The 17,963-nt window shown below is 39.4% G+C and overlaps 1 protein-coding gene across 2 annotated transcripts in view; it reads left to right on the top strand.

Moving 5' to 3' along the window:
• The window catches only part of LARP4B (La ribonucleoprotein 4B), a 57,225-nt gene that overhangs the window by 20,219 nt on the left and 19,043 nt on the right, over positions 1-17,963 (top strand). For both annotated transcript variants that reach the window (XM_035564318.2, XM_035564321.2), the window contains exons 3-7: positions 11,850-11,997; positions 12,202-12,363; positions 15,100-15,181; positions 16,091-16,227; positions 16,802-16,905. In XM_035564318.2, coding sequence (XP_035420211.1) covers positions 11,850-11,997; positions 12,202-12,363; positions 15,100-15,181; positions 16,091-16,227; positions 16,802-16,905 — 633 coding nt within the window. The remainder of the gene's footprint in view (positions 1-11,849; positions 11,998-12,201; positions 12,364-15,099; positions 15,182-16,090; positions 16,228-16,801; positions 16,906-17,963) is intronic.

The following is a 17,963-nucleotide window of genomic DNA, read 5'->3' as shown; positions in this document are numbered from 1 at the left end:
TAGCCTGCACAGAGGTATAGTTTCATCATAGAATCATAGGAATGTCCAAGGTTGTTGGAAGGGGCTCACAAGGATCATTGAGTCCAACTCCTGGCTCCACGCAGAACCACCCAAAAATCAGATCACTTCTGAGAGCGTTGTCCGAATGCCTCTTGAACTCCAGCAGTTCCGTGCCGTGACCCGGGGATCCTGTCCCAGTGCCCGACCACCTCTGGGTGCAGAACCTTTCCCTAACACCCAGTCTGACCCTCCCCTGTCCCAGCTCCATGCCGTTCCCTTGGGTCCTGTCGCTGTCCCCAGAGAGCAGAGCTCAGCGCCTGCCGCTCCGCTCCCCTCGTGAGGGAGCTGCAGGCCGCCATGAGGCCTCCCCTCGGCCTGCTCTGCTCTGGGCTGAACAAACCCAGGGGCCTCAGCCGCTCCTCGTACATCTTCCCATCTAGACCCCCAAACTGCACACAGTGCTAGAGGTGAGGCTGCACCAGCGCAGAGCAGAAAGGGACAGTCCCTTCCCTTGACCAGGTAGCAGTGCTGTGCCTGATGCACCCAGGGTACGGCTGGCCCTTTTGGCTGCCAGGGCACACTGCTGGCTCATACTGATCTCGCCATCGAACAAAACTCCCAGATCCCTTTCCACGGGGCTGATACGTGTCTTTGGTGATCCATCCTCCAGTGTGTATTTGATGTGAAGCCGTACTTCCATGGTATCTGGCAAGATTTCTAGGAGTCTTTTTTAATACCTTTAAAAAAAATTTGCTGAATTATGTTCCCTAGCTAATTTGGCTGAGTGTTTCTCTGGCACTTCAGGAAGAAAGCTGCAGAATTTCTATTGGGAATTTTCATGTGGCTCTTTAGATTCTGGAAAAATACCTCTCCAGAGTGAATATATAATGTATTCGTTATTATATCTTTAAATATTAAATTCTCCTAATTATCGCTACATTCGGTCTGTTTTCTTTGGCAGGACCAAAACTTAACATGTGTTCTGCTGTTACTAACATTGAACAGATAGTCAGTAGTGACTGATTTCAGACTCAAGTTCTGGTGCTGTGACTCATGACGGAACCCTCCAGAAGTCACTTGCCAGGCTTGCTTATGTTAGCGATACAGAGGTCATTTGCTTACTAACAATTTTCAGAGTCTTAACCTGATGGTGAGGGAGGCAGTCTTTTCTTTTGTCTTAAAATATCACAGTACACTAGGTGTTTCATTTCAAACCACAGTTTCTCTAGTTTCTTTTTTTTTTTTGGTATCCTGATTATAATTCTGTTTCGGAAAGCCCTTGTCAAACTGGACCCAGGAAAGTCTGTGTTTGAGAAATGTTTCTCTCCCTTTTCACTCACTCCTTTGTGAACTTTTGATCAGTAACCTTTTGCTACTAGAGATCCAAGTCCCGTGGTGGAGGTAGCTTGTATGACCTCTCTCTGCCAGACAGGACTTACCTAACCTTTAGTGTTAAAGTCTTACCTAGTGCGTTGACCCTAAACTCTTCTCCTGCCATGCTGTCATTTGAACATGGCCTCTAGAGCACTTTCCAAGGACCAAAGGATTTTCTTTCATTGATCAGCTGAATCAGAGACCTAATCTGGACATTGAAATTAAGCTTTAGAAGGGATTCTTGACATAAAGCAGCAACTGCTTCTGCAAATGTTTGTTCCAGTGGAGGAGGTTACGGGGCAGGGGGTGTCTCCTAAACCCCTTGCTGATTGTGATGTGCACATCACCCATACTGTCTCTAACTCAATAATTGTCAGGTGCTGTCAGGGGTTTCTATTAGTGGAAAGTCAAACTGTTGTGGTTTGCTGGCTTTTGCCGGTGTTCATAATTACTGTAAATACAAGTTCAATCAAATTGTTGTTTCTAAGCCCAATAAAAATAGCTAGCAAGTTCAAAAGCATAAGATGGGACTTGATGGTAACTTGGTAAGAAGTTTTTCGCAGCAGTTAATATGAAAGGATGTCTTGGGCTTACAAGCTGCTATGTTATGTTCAAAAATTCTTTTGCAACCCATTCAAGAATAAGCCTGATCGAATTTAAAGGGGACTAAGGAAATTAGTTTTAAGACAAGGCCCTGAGCAAAAATTCGGTATAGCATATAATTCTGAGACCATTTGACAATATACAGCATTACAGTATGTGCCAATTAAGAGTTAAGTAACGGTTTGTATAACATGTAGGTGATATTTAATAATTCAAGAGGTCATGAATAGCTTTAAACAAGAGATGGGAGGATTAGACCTTAAACCGAACATGTGCAGTATCGCATCTTGAAACGTTGATATTGCTCAGTGTTCTTTTTTTCTGTCACACAGTTATACATTTAGAATATAAGAAGTATTTAATAGCTCTGCACGTTTAGGTGACTTTGAATGCTATTTTTAAATTGCTTTGATGTGTAACGTGCATATTTAAACACTTAACCTTGATGTACTGGGGGGAAGTTAAGCAGTCTGATCAGCTGTCTTCCTGCAACCTGCAACAGCGTCTTTGCGATGTCCGTCGTGACGCTGCTCTGCCCTTTTCCTGTACCTGGTGGTGGGCATGACATCAGGTAATTGCCTAGGGTAACTGTTTCAGAGCCGATTACAGTTGCATGACTTTACTGTAGGAAAAGGATAAATGAAATTAAATGTCAGAAGGTTGTAAGGACTGTTTTAACTTGTGCTATTGTAACTTTACAGATAGCCTTGTAGACGTTAGTTTTAAAATACAGTCTATATATAGATTCAAACCCTTATTCCTTGAGAGCGTTAATAGATACATGTAGAAATGAAAGTAGGTTGGAGGTATACTCCTGTTAATGAGCATGTTGACCTGTGGTGTCCTATGTAGATGTATGCAGGATATATGACTAAAACATTAATTAAATAAAAATTTCAAGCTGTGAAAGTGCAGCTTTGGAGCAGTTCTGTGACATGGCGAAGGGAAACCTTGAGTATATGAGAAATACACGAGAACCAAAATTGCAAGAAAGAAAAAAAAAAATGCAAATACAAATGCCTCACTCCACTGAATCAGGCTCTGAAGTGTTAAAGCACAAATTCTGTTAGCTTTGGTAGTGCTTTACAAGTCGGGTGGAGGTGTTAGCTTAGTCAGAGGACTTCGAAGACTTAGTGAGTCTTGGAAGTTAATGAACAGCATTGAGAAGTGTGACTTCGTGTTTGCTATAGGTGCTTAGATAAAATCCAAAGGAACGTGTACAGAATGCACCTCTGCACATAAGAAGAGGAGTATGGGAAAACCAGAAGAACCTTCTGCTTGCCTGAACTGCTTCTGCCATTTTCTCTCCATTAGCTGATAGTAGAATTGCTTGTTAAGGCACAAGAGAAGTGGACTTTGCCCAGGTCTGTCTTTTAGAGGCTCTCAGTTCCTCACCAGAAAGCGTGTGCTTAGTGATGGCTGTATCACAGAGGGGGAAATCATGCTGCTACTTTACCTGACGAGAGATTTTTCTGAGAAGTTATAAACTTTGGAAGTACTAGTGAGGCTTTATGCAGACATTAAAAACAGCTGAATTGTTTGCCCGTGGCATTTCTTCAAACAACAACAAAACCTCTTACAAACAGCCACCTCCCCCTTTCCCTGCACTTCGTTCCAGGGAATGCTAAAGAGGGGAGTGCCTTGGCATAGCTTTAAGTCTGAATCAAGCTGGATACAGCTTGAATAACTTTGTCCCAGGGGAGAATTAAAAAAAAATGCAGCAGATGGCAGCAATGATGCATCAGACTTCCTATCCTTGAGAGCAGTATAGCTGCAGGTGCTTGGAAGGCTTGGTGTGTTAGATAACCCGGGGGGCAGGGTAACCTTTCTCTTGGTACTCTGTGATTTCGAAGTGGACTTGCTGAGCGGGAATGTATTTATTTCCTAGCCAATTCAGTGATCTTCTTAATGGTCAGAGGATTAGTGGTGAGTAGGAGTTTTCCCCTGAAAGTTAGCCAGTATGGTTCTTTTCTAGGTACTAATCTGAGTCTGCCAAAGGCACTTAAATGTATATGGCATTTAAATGTATAGTACAATCTGAAACATCATTTCTTTTGATTCCTTTGTCCTGCAAGCAGAACGCTTGCCTGGGGAGAAAAAGCTATGCTGGCAGCTTCATTATAGCGTTATGCTTTTTTGTGTTACGTGGAGCATTTGTGTACAGAATATAAGAGAAGTAGGATAAGAAGCTACTTGAAATAAATATTTGAATATCTCGTGAAAGCTTCAGAGAAAAGAACAACAGCATTTCAGCTGTGTTAGGAAAGGAGGTGAATGGTTTCAGATTCTCACCTCTGTTTGGGGAGGACATTATCCCTTAAGCATTACCTGTCAGGTTTATGGGATGATTGACCTCTAGTCTGGTTTAAGCTGCTAAATTTGTAAACTCTATTGTTACTACAGGAGTACTTCATGGTGACTGCAGTGGAGGCTGTCTGAAGTGAAACATTTGAATTTCAAGAGTGCTTCTGCACTTGCGCAGTACTACCTTGTATTTGCAAGTTGTTGTCAAAAGATTGCGAACAGTTTGAGATAGCAAGACCTTTTTTTTTCTTTCCACCTGATTTTAGTTCAGCCTGCTTCTGCTTACTGTGGTTCAGTGCAGCATCATTTTTTCCCTCACTCTTCAATATGGAACAAAGGAAGTTTGCTTCCTTTTGGTTCGTTAAACAGATGTGAACTTTATTTACTAGCTAGACATGAACGAGTAAAAGAAGAACTAATGCTTAATTTAATTATGATTAAGCATCAGCTACATATACTCCTCTGTTGATAGCAGTAGGTTTTCCTGTTGGAGTAAAGGAAGTAAGGGAGGTTGAAAGGAAGAAGTGACTATGGGCTTCTCTGGTTTATGAAAAAATCCTGAAGTTTTTGAAGTTTGCAATACTGTAATTTACAAAATTTACTGCAGTTTACAAAACACTGTAAGATTCCGATATGGCAGTGATAGGGACCGTAATGATCACTTAAATAAGGCTGGATCATGTCCGAAGCCTTATTATGTGGGCTACTTGACTTGCCACGAAAGCAGCTGTAAAGTAAGTTACAATGACGATCATGTTTAAAAAAAAATAAAATGGAAAACCAAAGCATGGATCTAGATGTGTTAAGCAACAATCACCCTGCAAGTATAGTTTCTAGTAAAAATTGAACTAGATCTAGTTCCAGTTATCTGAAAGTTAACTGTTTCAATTAGCATTAGTACCCTTTTATGCTGCTGTATGAATACAATGAAGGCAAACTACCAGGCTAAACTGAAAGTCTAGTTCAAATACATCTTGATTAAACTTGCCATAAGGTGCATAACCAATTAAAAATAGCACTCAGTTCGATGTCCAGCTGAAAGAGCATTTGAAATAGGTACTTCAAGGGTCTGTCTTGTCCTGCCTTCATCAGTGTTTTTGGTATATTTTAACTGATGGGGTAGAGTGGTGGTAGAGTCTGCAAGCTCTCTGAAGGAGGGGCTCCAAATTTGAAATAACACCGATGGATTTGAGAGGAGATATAAATGTTGTAAAGTTAAGTAAGAGCAAATAAGAGCAACTCTGTTTAGAACAGAAAAGTTTGGGTATTTTCAGTTTTTTATTGGGCTTTTATTTTTGAAGGAGAATCACTTTTTTTAACATATGAAGGGGCTTAGAGTAGCAGAAGTCCTCCAATATTTAAAAGCATTCACAAAGATGGTCTGTGCTCTCAGGAGGATAGAAGGAAGTCAGTTTACATGCAATAAACAAAACTCACTGTTGACAGACTTCTGGGAGAGGCAGCATTTAGTCAAACTACCTTTTAAAATCTTTAGAGTTTTTTTGTAAAAGAATACACAATTCTGGGGGGGAAATTAAGTATACTTAATCCTGCCACGGTTCCACAAGATGGCTAGATGATTGTGAGGCCTCTTCCAGTGCTGTAATTCACAGAGCGATTTTTTTCTTCACACAGATAATGATAAAAAAAAAATCCTGGAACAGAGCTAGCTTCTGATAACGTACAGTGACTGTTCAATGGAATACATGAGGTCTTATCTATCTTTAGCCTGTTTTTCCAAAAGAAGTCATCTCGGTGTAGATTCAGCTCTAGGGGGAAGGAAGAGAAGGAGAAAATGGCACAGAACTTGTTTGATCTAATAGCTTCCACTAATTTAGTCTTCAAATCAGGTTTAAACATGTGAAGCCAGACTGCATTTTTCCTAGTATAGAAAGTGGGAATCACGTTAAGCTTGAAAGCAGGCAGCTTTTTTGGCGCACAGACATTGTGAAAGATGTCATTTAAATATTTTAATGATTTGGATGAAGGAACCTTCAGGAAATTAAACAATGGAAGTTCGTAAGACTTAGTAATACTTGTAAACAGACTGTAATCTCATTAGGAAAATTATTTGGCTTGAATATTGCAGCGCATATGATGAAACACTAAAACATTGCTCAGCAACTGGGATTTGGACTTTGAGTGGCACTGACATATGAACCCCTGCATGGTTTTAAAGTGCTATTTTTGGCAGCTGGGTGTTGGCTTGTCTCCTCAGTAGCTGTAGAAAGCTAGCTTAGCGTATAGAGGAAGGTGATTTGCAATGAGAAGGCTCCTTTGACACTAATTGAACATGGGCTGCTGCTTCAGTAAGGAGTTGAGTAACAGCACAAATGAGGAGAAAACTGGCTTGTTACAAAAATCTGTGGAAGAGGAGGCACCAGACTCGAGGATAAGTAAAACTTTATCTTCAATTTTAGGAACTGTAGACAGCAAGGATCTGCGTACAGTGGGAAGGACGGTTAACGGGGCGGCTGGGATAGCCGGCACTGAATGCGTTTGTACCGATGATTGCGCGGCGTCAAATTCTAAATCTGGGCTCTGGGATAGAAAAGCAAAGTATCAGTCATACAAAAGCGTGGAGAACAGTCACTGTGAGAGCTCTAGGAGATCATGTGACAGACCTTTAAGCTTCTTTAGTTCCTTTAGTCACCTCTTGAAGGTCTCTGGTGGGTACAGAAGTCTGCAGAAAAGTGAAGAAAAGAAAGATGGGGTTATTAAAAAACGAGCACCTAAAAAATCTAATAATAGTGGTCAGCACATGAACGATGTAGAAAATAATAGTAATAATGAAAATGTATCTGCAGAAGAGCATTGTTCAATATATCATATTTCTACTTCATGTGTACCGGCCGTCACAGACAAAGCCCTACAGGATGAAATTTCCTTAAATAGAAATTTTCTGGATGATTATGCAGTTACATGCAACCATTCAAGACTACACGAAACGATTGTAAATGTTGAAGACGATAGGAGTGACAGCTCACAAAAAATTTCAAGTTCACATAGGCAGATATCTCCAACCTTTTCCTATCTTGATGTAGACAACAGACAACATTCAAAAGATAGGGAGTTTTACAGCCTTTGTGTTGTAGATGCTGAAGATCTGCGAGGGGATGAAGATGTGCCAGCTACTGTGCATGAAGAGATTGCAGCAGACGTAGATAACTCAGCTGTTACTGATGAAGGAATGTGCAGCATGGCACAGCCTCTAGACACTGGGAAGGAATTTCCAGTGCAGCAATCGGCACAAGTGGAAGCTAAGTTTAATTCACAGAAAGAATGGATTGTGTGTAAAAAAGAGGACAGGTCAAATATGCAGAAAAATGAAACAAAGGAATATTGTAACATGGACACCCAATCTTCTTACAATAACTTACTGGCTGACAGGTGTCATATGGATATGTTAAACACTGACAGTATAGTAACAGTTGGCTTAGGAGCAAAAGTATACGATGAAGTTGTTGCTGAGAATCAACAAGAGGAGGAATATGACATAGAGAACGGTGTCAGTTGGAATGAATCACTTAATAGAACTTGTGATTCCGTAAAAACTGTGGATCCTGCTGAAGAGGACCAAAACAGCCCTAATTCAGAAAACATGAAATGTGTTAGTGATTGTACTTCTAGTGTATTGTTAAACACTGGAATATGCAATTCAGGGAAAATTGAGGAAAATAATGATTCTGAGATTGTAAGTATGCATTCCTCAATTGTTGCAAAGGACGTAAATACTAAGCAAGTGGTAGAGAATATGAAGGGTAACTTTGAATTATCATTACAGTTGCATGAAACAAGCAATGACTCTTTTTTGATGAGTCAACATGTAGAAAACTTTGCTGAAAAATGCTGCCTAAAGCCAGCAAGTGAAGAAAACTCGTCTGTGGAAAACGGAACATTTCGAAGAAGGTGTTGCAATAGCCAAAAGCTTGCTCCTGACTCATGTGAACATCACAGCACCTTGGAAGAATTTTTGAAAGATAAAGAGAAATGCACAGGTACAGTTCTGCATAGCTGTGAAACTTTGAATGTGACTGATATGCATGAAAGCTTGGAAGGAAATTCTGATCTTCAAACTCAAATTAAGGATTGCACTGAAAACAAGACATCAACTGAAAGCGCATGCCAAAGGATCGTGCAGGAAGATGTCTGTATGAGTAGCATTGAGCTAAAAGACGACGTGCTTGAGGAAGGTCGTAGATTGAGCAGAACTCAATCATGGGTAAGTGGTGCTTTGGCATCTTGTGAACTTCATAACACAAGCACAGACGAAATATTCCTAAAGGAAAACAGCCTTGAATTTCAGATTTCACAACAGTCACTAGGGAATAAAGGTAAAGTATGCAACTATTCAAATTCAGATAGCAAAAGCAGTGTCTCTTCTGTGTCTGTGGAACATGAGGATATGAATAAAGTGGACTCAAACTGTAGACAAGACAAGCAACAGGCTGCATGTTCCTTCCATGTAGTGGAAGATCAGTGGAGTGCAGGGACTGACTTGGACACAGTAGCTGGGGATAGAATAGAATCTGTGAAACAGACAAAATTTGAAGTTCATCCAAATGAAACGATTAATAACAAGACGGAAAATGTAAAACAGAATTCTGATGCTAATGTTATTGATCATGACAGCAGCACCTTAAATTTCTATAAAGACTTGACTCGTGATCAAAATACTTGCTCTGGGCTCGCTGTACCTGCAGTTTTGGACAGTTGTATGTACAAGAGTGTAAAATTAATAAACGACTCTCAAACTTCTGAAGATACTAATCTTTTTCATAAAGACCTTGGTTGTTTACCTTCATTGCATCAAAATTCATATTCTCATGTGCATCATAAACCAATGGAAGAGAGTCAGTTATGTAACCGTGCCAGCCCAGAGCCAGAATTCAGGAATACCCAAGTTTCTTCTGGGCCCGTTACTGAAGTACAGTCAGAAACTCATGAAAAAAGTGTGTGTGATGTAAATGAATGTCATCTTCAGAATGAAGCAAAACAGTGTGTCAGTATCCACTCAACGGAGGAAAACCTCACTGTTGCTAGTCTGTCAGCTGGCACAGTAGATGCTTTTACCACTGGGAATTCAAAGCAGTTAGAAGCCAAGTCTACTGAACTGAAAAATACCAGTTACGTATTAAACACTCAAACGAATGACTTGACCACAAGTTGTGAACAGTCAGAGCACAAGGTTTTCTCAAATACAGAGCTTGGAGCTTTTGTTGACCCAGAGCAGGTAGACAAATATGCTGCTACTCCTTCATATGAAATACACAGCGCCTCTTCTGGTGCCAAAGGATTTCAGGGATGCAGTGAGAGGTGCGTATTAGATCTGGTGGAAGATGTATTGAGTAACCAAGAGTGTTCCTATAAACTGGACAGACAAAATCCCCAAGTTGAAATGTGGTCACACTTCTTAAGTCTGCAGGGTGGCAGTGCTGATTTGACACATCAGCTGTGTTCTGACTGTGTCACTGCAGATAATGGTCAATATCTGATGGGCTTTTTATGGAATAATAAAATTTCTGACAGAACTGTAAAGAATGCCAGACGACATAAAGGTAGCAAAAACTTCCAGAACAAAACTGAAGATTTAACAGGTGCATCATATGCTGTGGGAAGATACCCTTATCAACTGGTAGCATCAGAAAATGTTGGTATTTGGGGATGGCAAGATGAAGATGAATTTGTAAGTATTCTGCAGAAGTGATCTGATGTTAAAGCTTGAGGCTGAAGCTGTAATTGAAATAAACTAAGTCAAACCTTGGTTTCGTTAAATAGTTAACAGTTTCATATGAGTTTTTTGTCCTGAAACTGATCAGTCTCTTTCCTTTGCAAAATGTAGTGTTAAACAGAATGTACAGAATAGTACAAAATGTTACTAAATATTGATATTTCCTTTTTGGTTGTTTACCTTGTCTGAAAGCTTAAACCTTGGGTAAAGTGTCTTGATTGTGAATTCTCAATCTCTAGATGAACTTGAGACGAACACTTTGGTATGTGGAAGGCTGTTAATAGTGCTCTTTACCTTCGTATAGGAAGAAATGTTTGTGGATTTCCTGAAATCTTAAAGTTGTTGCTTGATAGCAGTTAGGAAACCTTTTGCTCACTTCTGGAGATCTTCTTCTGAAGTGCTGTAGAAACGAATGGCTGCAGGAGAAGCATGGGGAATGAGCTAGACTGCATCTTGGCTAGCTGGGGTAAGAAAGCAACAAACATGACCTGTGGCAGCTGCTGCTCTTCTTCCTCTGCCTCTGAGCAGAGCTGGCGCTTAGCATTGTTCTCCGCACTGACCGCGTTGCGGCAGCTGCTCTGACCTTGCCCAGCAATTGCAGTGCCAGCAGTGGATCATGCTAGCAGCTAAGTTTATCTGTTAGGGGGGCTTTTTGCATTAAAAAATGGAAACTGGTGGAACTTGCTATCATCTTTGAATCCTTACTATTAAAGTAGTAATGTCCAACGTCTTTTCTACTTTGTAATTTTCTACTTTGTAACAGCCCTTTCTCTGTTATTTAATACATGTGTTTGAGTTTCCTTAGATTTTCCTACCTTCTGGGTTTGCTTTCCATGCACAATAATAACTTACCTGGGTGCCAGTGTTCAGAATTATCAAAGCTCTATGGAGATTTGAAGTGCTGATGTTGAACTACATGATGTTCCTAGCATCCCTTAATTCACAAAACAAATTTTAATAAGTCTAAGTAGTACGTGATATCATGGGTACCACTCTTTTGCAATATGTTAATCATATTAGCACATACCAAAGATATGGACGTGGAATAAAATAATGCATTTTGCTTGAGCGGTAGCAAAATAAGAGAAAACTATTAGAAGAAAATATTGTAGATGTTGGCACTGCAGAGAGCAGTCTCTGAAGTGCAAATATAACTCTTCACATAACAGTTATATATCTCTATATATTACCATTAAACGTAACGATTTCCAGTCCAGGTTAACGGAGGTAGATCACGATGGTTTAACTGGAACTGGTAATCTGTTCCTTTTTTTGTCTTGCCTAGGGAAAAAAAAACTACCCTAATTTTTTGCTAATGCTGTTTCTTCTCTGGAAGTAAAGGTAGTTGTCACACATCTCGTGCACAGTTTTCTGTAATGCTTCCTTAAAACTATTTGTTATGTACTAATGAGAGTCCAAAGGAAAACCAAGCATGGTTTTGTATTTGATTTTGTTCCTTCACAGAAGCAGATGAAATAAAATTGTTATTATTGTTAACGTGTGTTAGAGACTTGCCTGAAGTCTAGGGCAAGTTCAGGTTGCATCAGTCTGTCAAAAGCAGAGAGTGAAATGTCTGTTGTAGTTTGTGCCGCTTGGCTAGTATTTTCTGGTGTTTCTTAATCAGGAAAATGAATTCCGTGCTACACAGTTCAGATATTTTTGTACCTAAAATCACTATTGGATGTCAACTCAGTCAATACGTTCAGGTGTGAAAACACCTGGCACTACCATATTAAGATGTATGTTGGGTACTATTCTTTGAAATGTATGTGCATGCACATAGGTGTGTGCTGTGTATCCACAAAGCGCGTAACCAAAATAAAAATTTCTTTTGTAGGAATCAGCCAAGGTTTCTGAGTTAAATCCTAATGCAAAGGTGTGGGGAAATCATATGTTACATTTGGAAGCAAGTGGTGCCACTGATGGTAGTGTGAGCAAAACGTGGGAAGAAATACCTGACCAGCCCCCAGATTCCTGTAAAGAAGGTACGAATAACATAGTCTTTAGGCTGTTGCTCAAGCAAAGGTTAAAAAATCAGTGCAGAACTCTTTCAACTTTTATTTTGTATTTAAAAAACGAATGCAAGTATGTAAGCAACTCTTATCCTTGAGATTTAGATTCAGCTATAATGTTACTGTGCTTGGAAGGAAGATTTTTTGAGTGTGTTACCTCTGCGATCTCCACTACAGGACTGGATGCCAATGGAGACGGCGACAAAAAGCATCAGAATGCAGTGGTGACAGAACTGCAGGAGCCGTCGCCAGCTGTTTCGGTGTCAGACCAGACAGATATGAACCCTTTGGCTCTCGATCATTCTGAGTATGAGTCTATGCATGAAACTGCTCAGACAGGTAACAGAAAGCTGATATTTGTTTGGGCTTGATTTAAAAGAAAAAAAAAGTTGAACAATGAACATCCATTAAAAGATATGTATGTGTGTGTGTATATATATATATATATTTGTTCAGTGTATATGTTCTGTAGACACATCCTAGTGGGGAAAAAAAACTCCTTTTTGGTCTCAGGCATGTTTAGAAAAGGCATGTTTAGAAAACAGTCTTCCTGTTAAGAGAATAGGCCTCACGAGATGCGTACAGAACCAGTTGTAACTTTTGGATGTAACTGAATATTTTCTTCTGAAATATTTCGAATGCAAGTCCCTAGTGCTGATATTTGTATTTGTTGATAATCCACCTGTCTACTCTGCATGCTTCTAGTTGGGTCAAGTGCTGAGATGAAATTCACATACTATTTGTCTTTCACAAGTATTATTGTGATAAGTTTAGTGTGTTTAAAGATGAGCCTAGTACTTAAAATGCTAAAATAAGCAACAACTTAATGTAATTTCTTTGACCTTCATGTTTTTTTTCCAGTACAGCCGTTAGCAATTGTAGTCTATACCAGATGGCATGTTTTAAGAAACTTCTGGAAACTAGTGTAGAGATTAAGCCATGCTTATATTTCACTGAAACGGACAGAAGGTCTGCTAGATTTGTGTAGGATTACTAGTTCAACTGAGATAAGGGATGAAGAAGAGGAGAATGTGCTGTGGGTGTTTCTGTTTTGAGATTCCTGAGAGGTCTGCCCCTTATTTATTGTGGCTAGCTGACGATAACATGTATTTTAAATAACCAGAATAGCATCCATAATATTTGGAATAAAGACACCTGAAATTAGACACAGTTGCTGGCATCATTCTTACTTGTGTTGAAAACAAAGTTCTTTTGACACTTCTACTTAAAGGTGCTGTTGTGGAATATTAAATAATAACTGGCAAATAGAAATTACATTAATGGTGCCTAGCACTCTAGAAGGGAACGGTTTTCCTCAACTTACGTTAGAACTTAATCAGCATATGCTTTACTTGTCCAAAGTAGTTAATTTCTTACAAGAGTTGAATAGTGTTATAAAGCAGCTGAACAGCAGGTTGCATCTATTCTGTTTGATAAATAATCATATAGGTGATTCCAACTATTGTCTGTTCTTCATTATAATATTTAAAAATGCATATAATTTTGGTCTTACCAAATAATGTTTGCTAGGTTTTGTCCAAGCAAGAAAGAGGAGATGGGGGAAAGGGAATACTGGTTAGTATGCAACATATATATTTTTCAGATGTTGGCATTATCTACCTCGAAATAGAACATGTGAAGGACAATACTGGCAGGAAATTTAAAAGTTGCATTAGGAAGAAGAAAGGTTAAGGAGAGCTGAAGAAAAGGATGAAGGTTACTGAAGAAGGGAAGGGTATAGAGGGTAATAGTTTGTGTGCAATAGCTTTAGCTAACTTACATTAAGAATCATTAAGGTTGGAAAAGACCTCCAAGACCATCTGGTCCAACCATCACCCTACTGCCAGTGTCACCCACTACACCATGTCCCTAAGCACCACGTCCAGCCTTTCCTTGAACACCCCCAGGGACGGTGACTCCACCACCTCCCTGGGCAACCCGTCCCAATGCCTGACTGCTCTTTCTGAGAAGAAATGTCTTCTCATTTCCAACCTGAACCCCCCCTGGTGCAACTGGAGGCCATTCCCTCTAGTCCTATCACTAGTTACCTGTGAGAAGAGGCCGACCCCCGGCTCCCGGCAGCTTCCTTTCAGGTAGTTGCAGAGAGCGATAAGGTCTCCCCCGAACCTCCTCTTCCCCAGACTAAACAACCCCAGTTCCCTCAGCCGCTCCTCACAGGACTTGTGTTCCAGGCCCTTCACCAGCTTTGTGGACCAGGACCAGGACCTTCACCAGCTTCTGTGGACATGCTCCAGGGCCTCGATGTCCTTCTTGTAGTGAGGGGCCCAAAGCTGAACACAGCACTTGAAGCGTGCCCTAACCAGAGCAGAGTACAGGGGGACAGTCACTTCCCTGGTCCTGCTGGTTGCACTATTCCTGATAGCGTAACATGTTACTGAACACTTTAGTGTGGCTTTTAGAAATTTATCGAAGTTCTGATCTTTAAACAGTTCTCCCACTGACACTTTTAGCTTTCACTTGACTGACTATAGCATACTAGATCCAAACTAAAATGAACAAAAAATTGTTTTCCATGCAATAATTTGGAAGCCTCTGGATATAAGAAAAAAACTTCTTTTCCTTTGCCGAGAGGTGGTTAATGATTACATTTCTGTTGTTAATTGATCACACCTGTTGATATTTCATAACTACATTTTAAAAACCTTTTCTGAATCAGTATATCAAGAATTTAGAGCGGGAACGGAAGAAAGAATGGATCTGCCTCTTGCATTGCGTTCTTGCTGTGTTCTTGGGTTTAGTCAGCTAGAAATTGGCTAGTTTCCTGAGGCTGGAAGACGTGTATACGAGCTACATCAGTTCACTATTTACTGTGATGTGTTTGTAGCTGTTCTTCTAAAGCTGTTTCAAATCTCTGTGTATATGGTTTTCTTTTGTCTCAAATAAAGTGTTCCCTTTGCAGTTTTATTGGGTGGTGAACTATAATACTCAAATGTTTACTGAACTTGAAAATTGTTTACTAGATAGACAGCCAGTAGTAAATATGATGACTTGATTAAAATATCTGTCGTTTAATAATATAGCAGAACTAAATTTTAACCTTTTTTTTAATTCTAGGTGGAAACGAACAGTTGCAGCCAGAGGGGCAGGAAGATCTACGAGAATTACTGAAAAAAACACTGGAATTCTGCTTATCTAGGTATGTATATACCTAAATGTAGCAAATTGGTGAATTACCAACAGGATCTCATACCAAATTTGGCATGTATGTTAATATATTTCACAACTACCACTTAAAACTGATTGGAAAGGATGAGAATTTGAGGAAGGTAGCAGAAAAATCATGTTGATGGTCCTTTTAGGATGATAGAGTATCATATTTGATGTACCTCCTAAAGCTCATGTGAAACTTCTGAGGGTAAAACTTAAGCTAGTAGATATATTGCTTTGAAGTAAGAGTTGTTAAAATATACCTGATGTGTAACAGCTTGTATTGTTACTGGGTTTCTTTTGCAAATTAAAACTGGGTAGCTTAACCCATGTGATAAGCTTTGAGTAAACTAATCTTTTAAAATTTGGCTTGAAACAGACTAGGATTTTTGTACATGCATCCGTAGATTCCTTTATCTTTTAATGATCAGTTTAAAAAAATTAAGGGCTTTGAAACGTACACATTCCATTATAGACCGATGCAAGCTTATCAAAGCCATTTGTTCTCAGTACTTGTTTCTAGTCTAAAAAAAATCCTAAACACCTGTTTTAGTAACCTAGAAAAACTCCTAATCCATATGTTCCTGCATCGCCTGTTGCAATCAGTGGTCATTTGAAGTAATAAATGCTTACCAGTATTACATGTTTGTGGGGGTAATGTGCTGCCTTAACAGGAAGATGCCAGTACTGTTGCATGAAGGAAAAAAAAAAGTCATTTTCATGGTTTCTGGGAGGTGAAACAGCTGAACATGGTAAGTTGAATGGGCTGGGGAACTGAAAACACTGAAAATACAGCTTACTGCAGGAATGTGTCTTCTACCCAGTTTTTGTCTCAAGTTTATAAAGATCACAAAAAGCTACGTCTGTGACATGTCCCCATTTTTTTCTCTCCCAACAGAGAAAATCTTGCCAGTGACATGTACCTTATATCACAGATGGACAGTGATCAGTATGTGCCAATAATGACAGTAGCAAACCTTGATCATGTCAAGAAACTCAGTACTGATATGGATTTGATTGTTGAAGTGCTGAGATGTAAGTAAAAATAGCTCAACGCTTGAATGCATTTTGGTAACTGCTGTAGGACTATTAATCAAGATTTTCAATAACTTTTCATTTTGCTTGTCAAGTATTACAGTAAATTGTCATCCTTCTTACTGTAAAGCTTAAAGAGCAGGCATCTTCCAGTTTAGACCATCACGCTTTTGGAATGGTAGCCCTGTAAAAGCTACTTCACATTTGAGGTATTGAGTAATGATCTATGTAAATGAGAGTAATGTGAGTTTAGGTTCTCAGAAAAGGCTACTGGACATTACCCCTAAAGTAAGAATTAAGGAAGAACAAGACTCAATGTGCAACTTCAAAGGGATAACTAATGAACTGAGATTTCCTGGTCTGGAAGCGTAGGAAAAGAGTGGAGAGTTCAAGGAACACGTCTGTTCAGTTTCAAGTGTTTGAAATTATCAGCAGTCTTCTATTATTTCTTAATATTTTAAAGTATTTAAAGTTTAACGCACAATTTTGTCGTAAAAATGTGTCCACAGCATCTTCTGGTGTGCAAAGCTATTATGATTGCTGACAGCTAAAATACATTTTTTTCCTCTCTTAGCGTTGCCTTTAGTCCAAGTGGATGAGAAGGGAGAAAAAGTTAGGCCAAATCAGAATCGCTGTATTGTGATTTTACGTGAAGTACCTGAATCTACCCCCATTGAAGTAAGTAACTGTTTAGTAGGAGGAACGTTTCTTACTTAATATTTGGAAGTTAGATTTTTTTTCCCAGGTTTTAATAAGAGCATCATATTTCTTACTATGTTTCTTATTACTGTCTGCATTTCTAAGCCTTAGCTTATAGTTTTTGTTTGGATAATAAATATATTTGTTAGAAGCATATCACTCATAGAAAGACTGCAGTAAAATCTGTAGCTCTAAAGAGGGCTGAATAACTGATGATGCTGTGTGTTCAGTAGAGATACCATAATTTTCTTGGACTCTGGCGTATCCATACACATTTAGCTCTTAGCTATTTGGATAAATAGTAAACAAAGATGAGAGAAGATAAATCTTGGGATGGGAAATGGCATTGCTGCACCTCTTCAGGGTAAAGTTCATAAAGCTCTGCGAACATTCCCACGATGCTGAAGGTAAAGGTGTCAACAAGTCACAAAGGATCTTGCTAGCTTGTGGAATGGGTATAAGAGTGGTGAGCTTGATTTTTTGAATGTGCAAGTAGTACTGTTAGATTAAAAACTTACAGTAAAGAAACAAGTGGCCTAGAGAGACTGGAGCACAAAAGAAAATGCTCAAAGGAATCAGAGGGAAGAAGTTAGATGTGTTATGTACACTGCTTAAAAATATCAGCTGCTTTTAACTTTCTAAATGAAATGTAGCCTTTCAAAGACTGCCTGGCTTTTAATATAATATATTGTTTTTCTTACTGTCATCGGTTTGTCAGGTTGGATATATTAGCACTGGGTGGTCTCTCTTAAATGCTTAAAAACAAAAACAAAGTTCTGAGAAGTCTGAAGTGAAACGTTTTATACATTGTGTTTAAACTTGTGGGACTGGAAAATCTAGACTTAACCAGCCAGGCTTAACAGGATACATTTTCTGGCTGAGCATGGTCAGGCTTTATTTAAGCAGCAATGTTCTGACCTCCTGTAAGGCCCCCCAAGTTGCATTGCTTTTTGATGCTGGTTGACTCAATTGAGTGACAAAACTGAATAGTGTGCAAAATAATAAGTCTAAGGTGTGTTTTGCTATAAAAATCAGTT

This window comes from Cygnus atratus, chromosome 2, assembly GCF_013377495.2.
Source record: "Cygnus atratus isolate AKBS03 ecotype Queensland, Australia chromosome 2, CAtr_DNAZoo_HiC_assembly, whole genome shotgun sequence".
Taxonomy (NCBI): domain Eukaryota; kingdom Metazoa; phylum Chordata; class Aves; order Anseriformes; family Anatidae; genus Cygnus; species Cygnus atratus.
The sequence above is the reverse complement of the archived record's forward strand: the minus strand, read 5'-3'. Positions and strand labels throughout refer to the sequence as shown.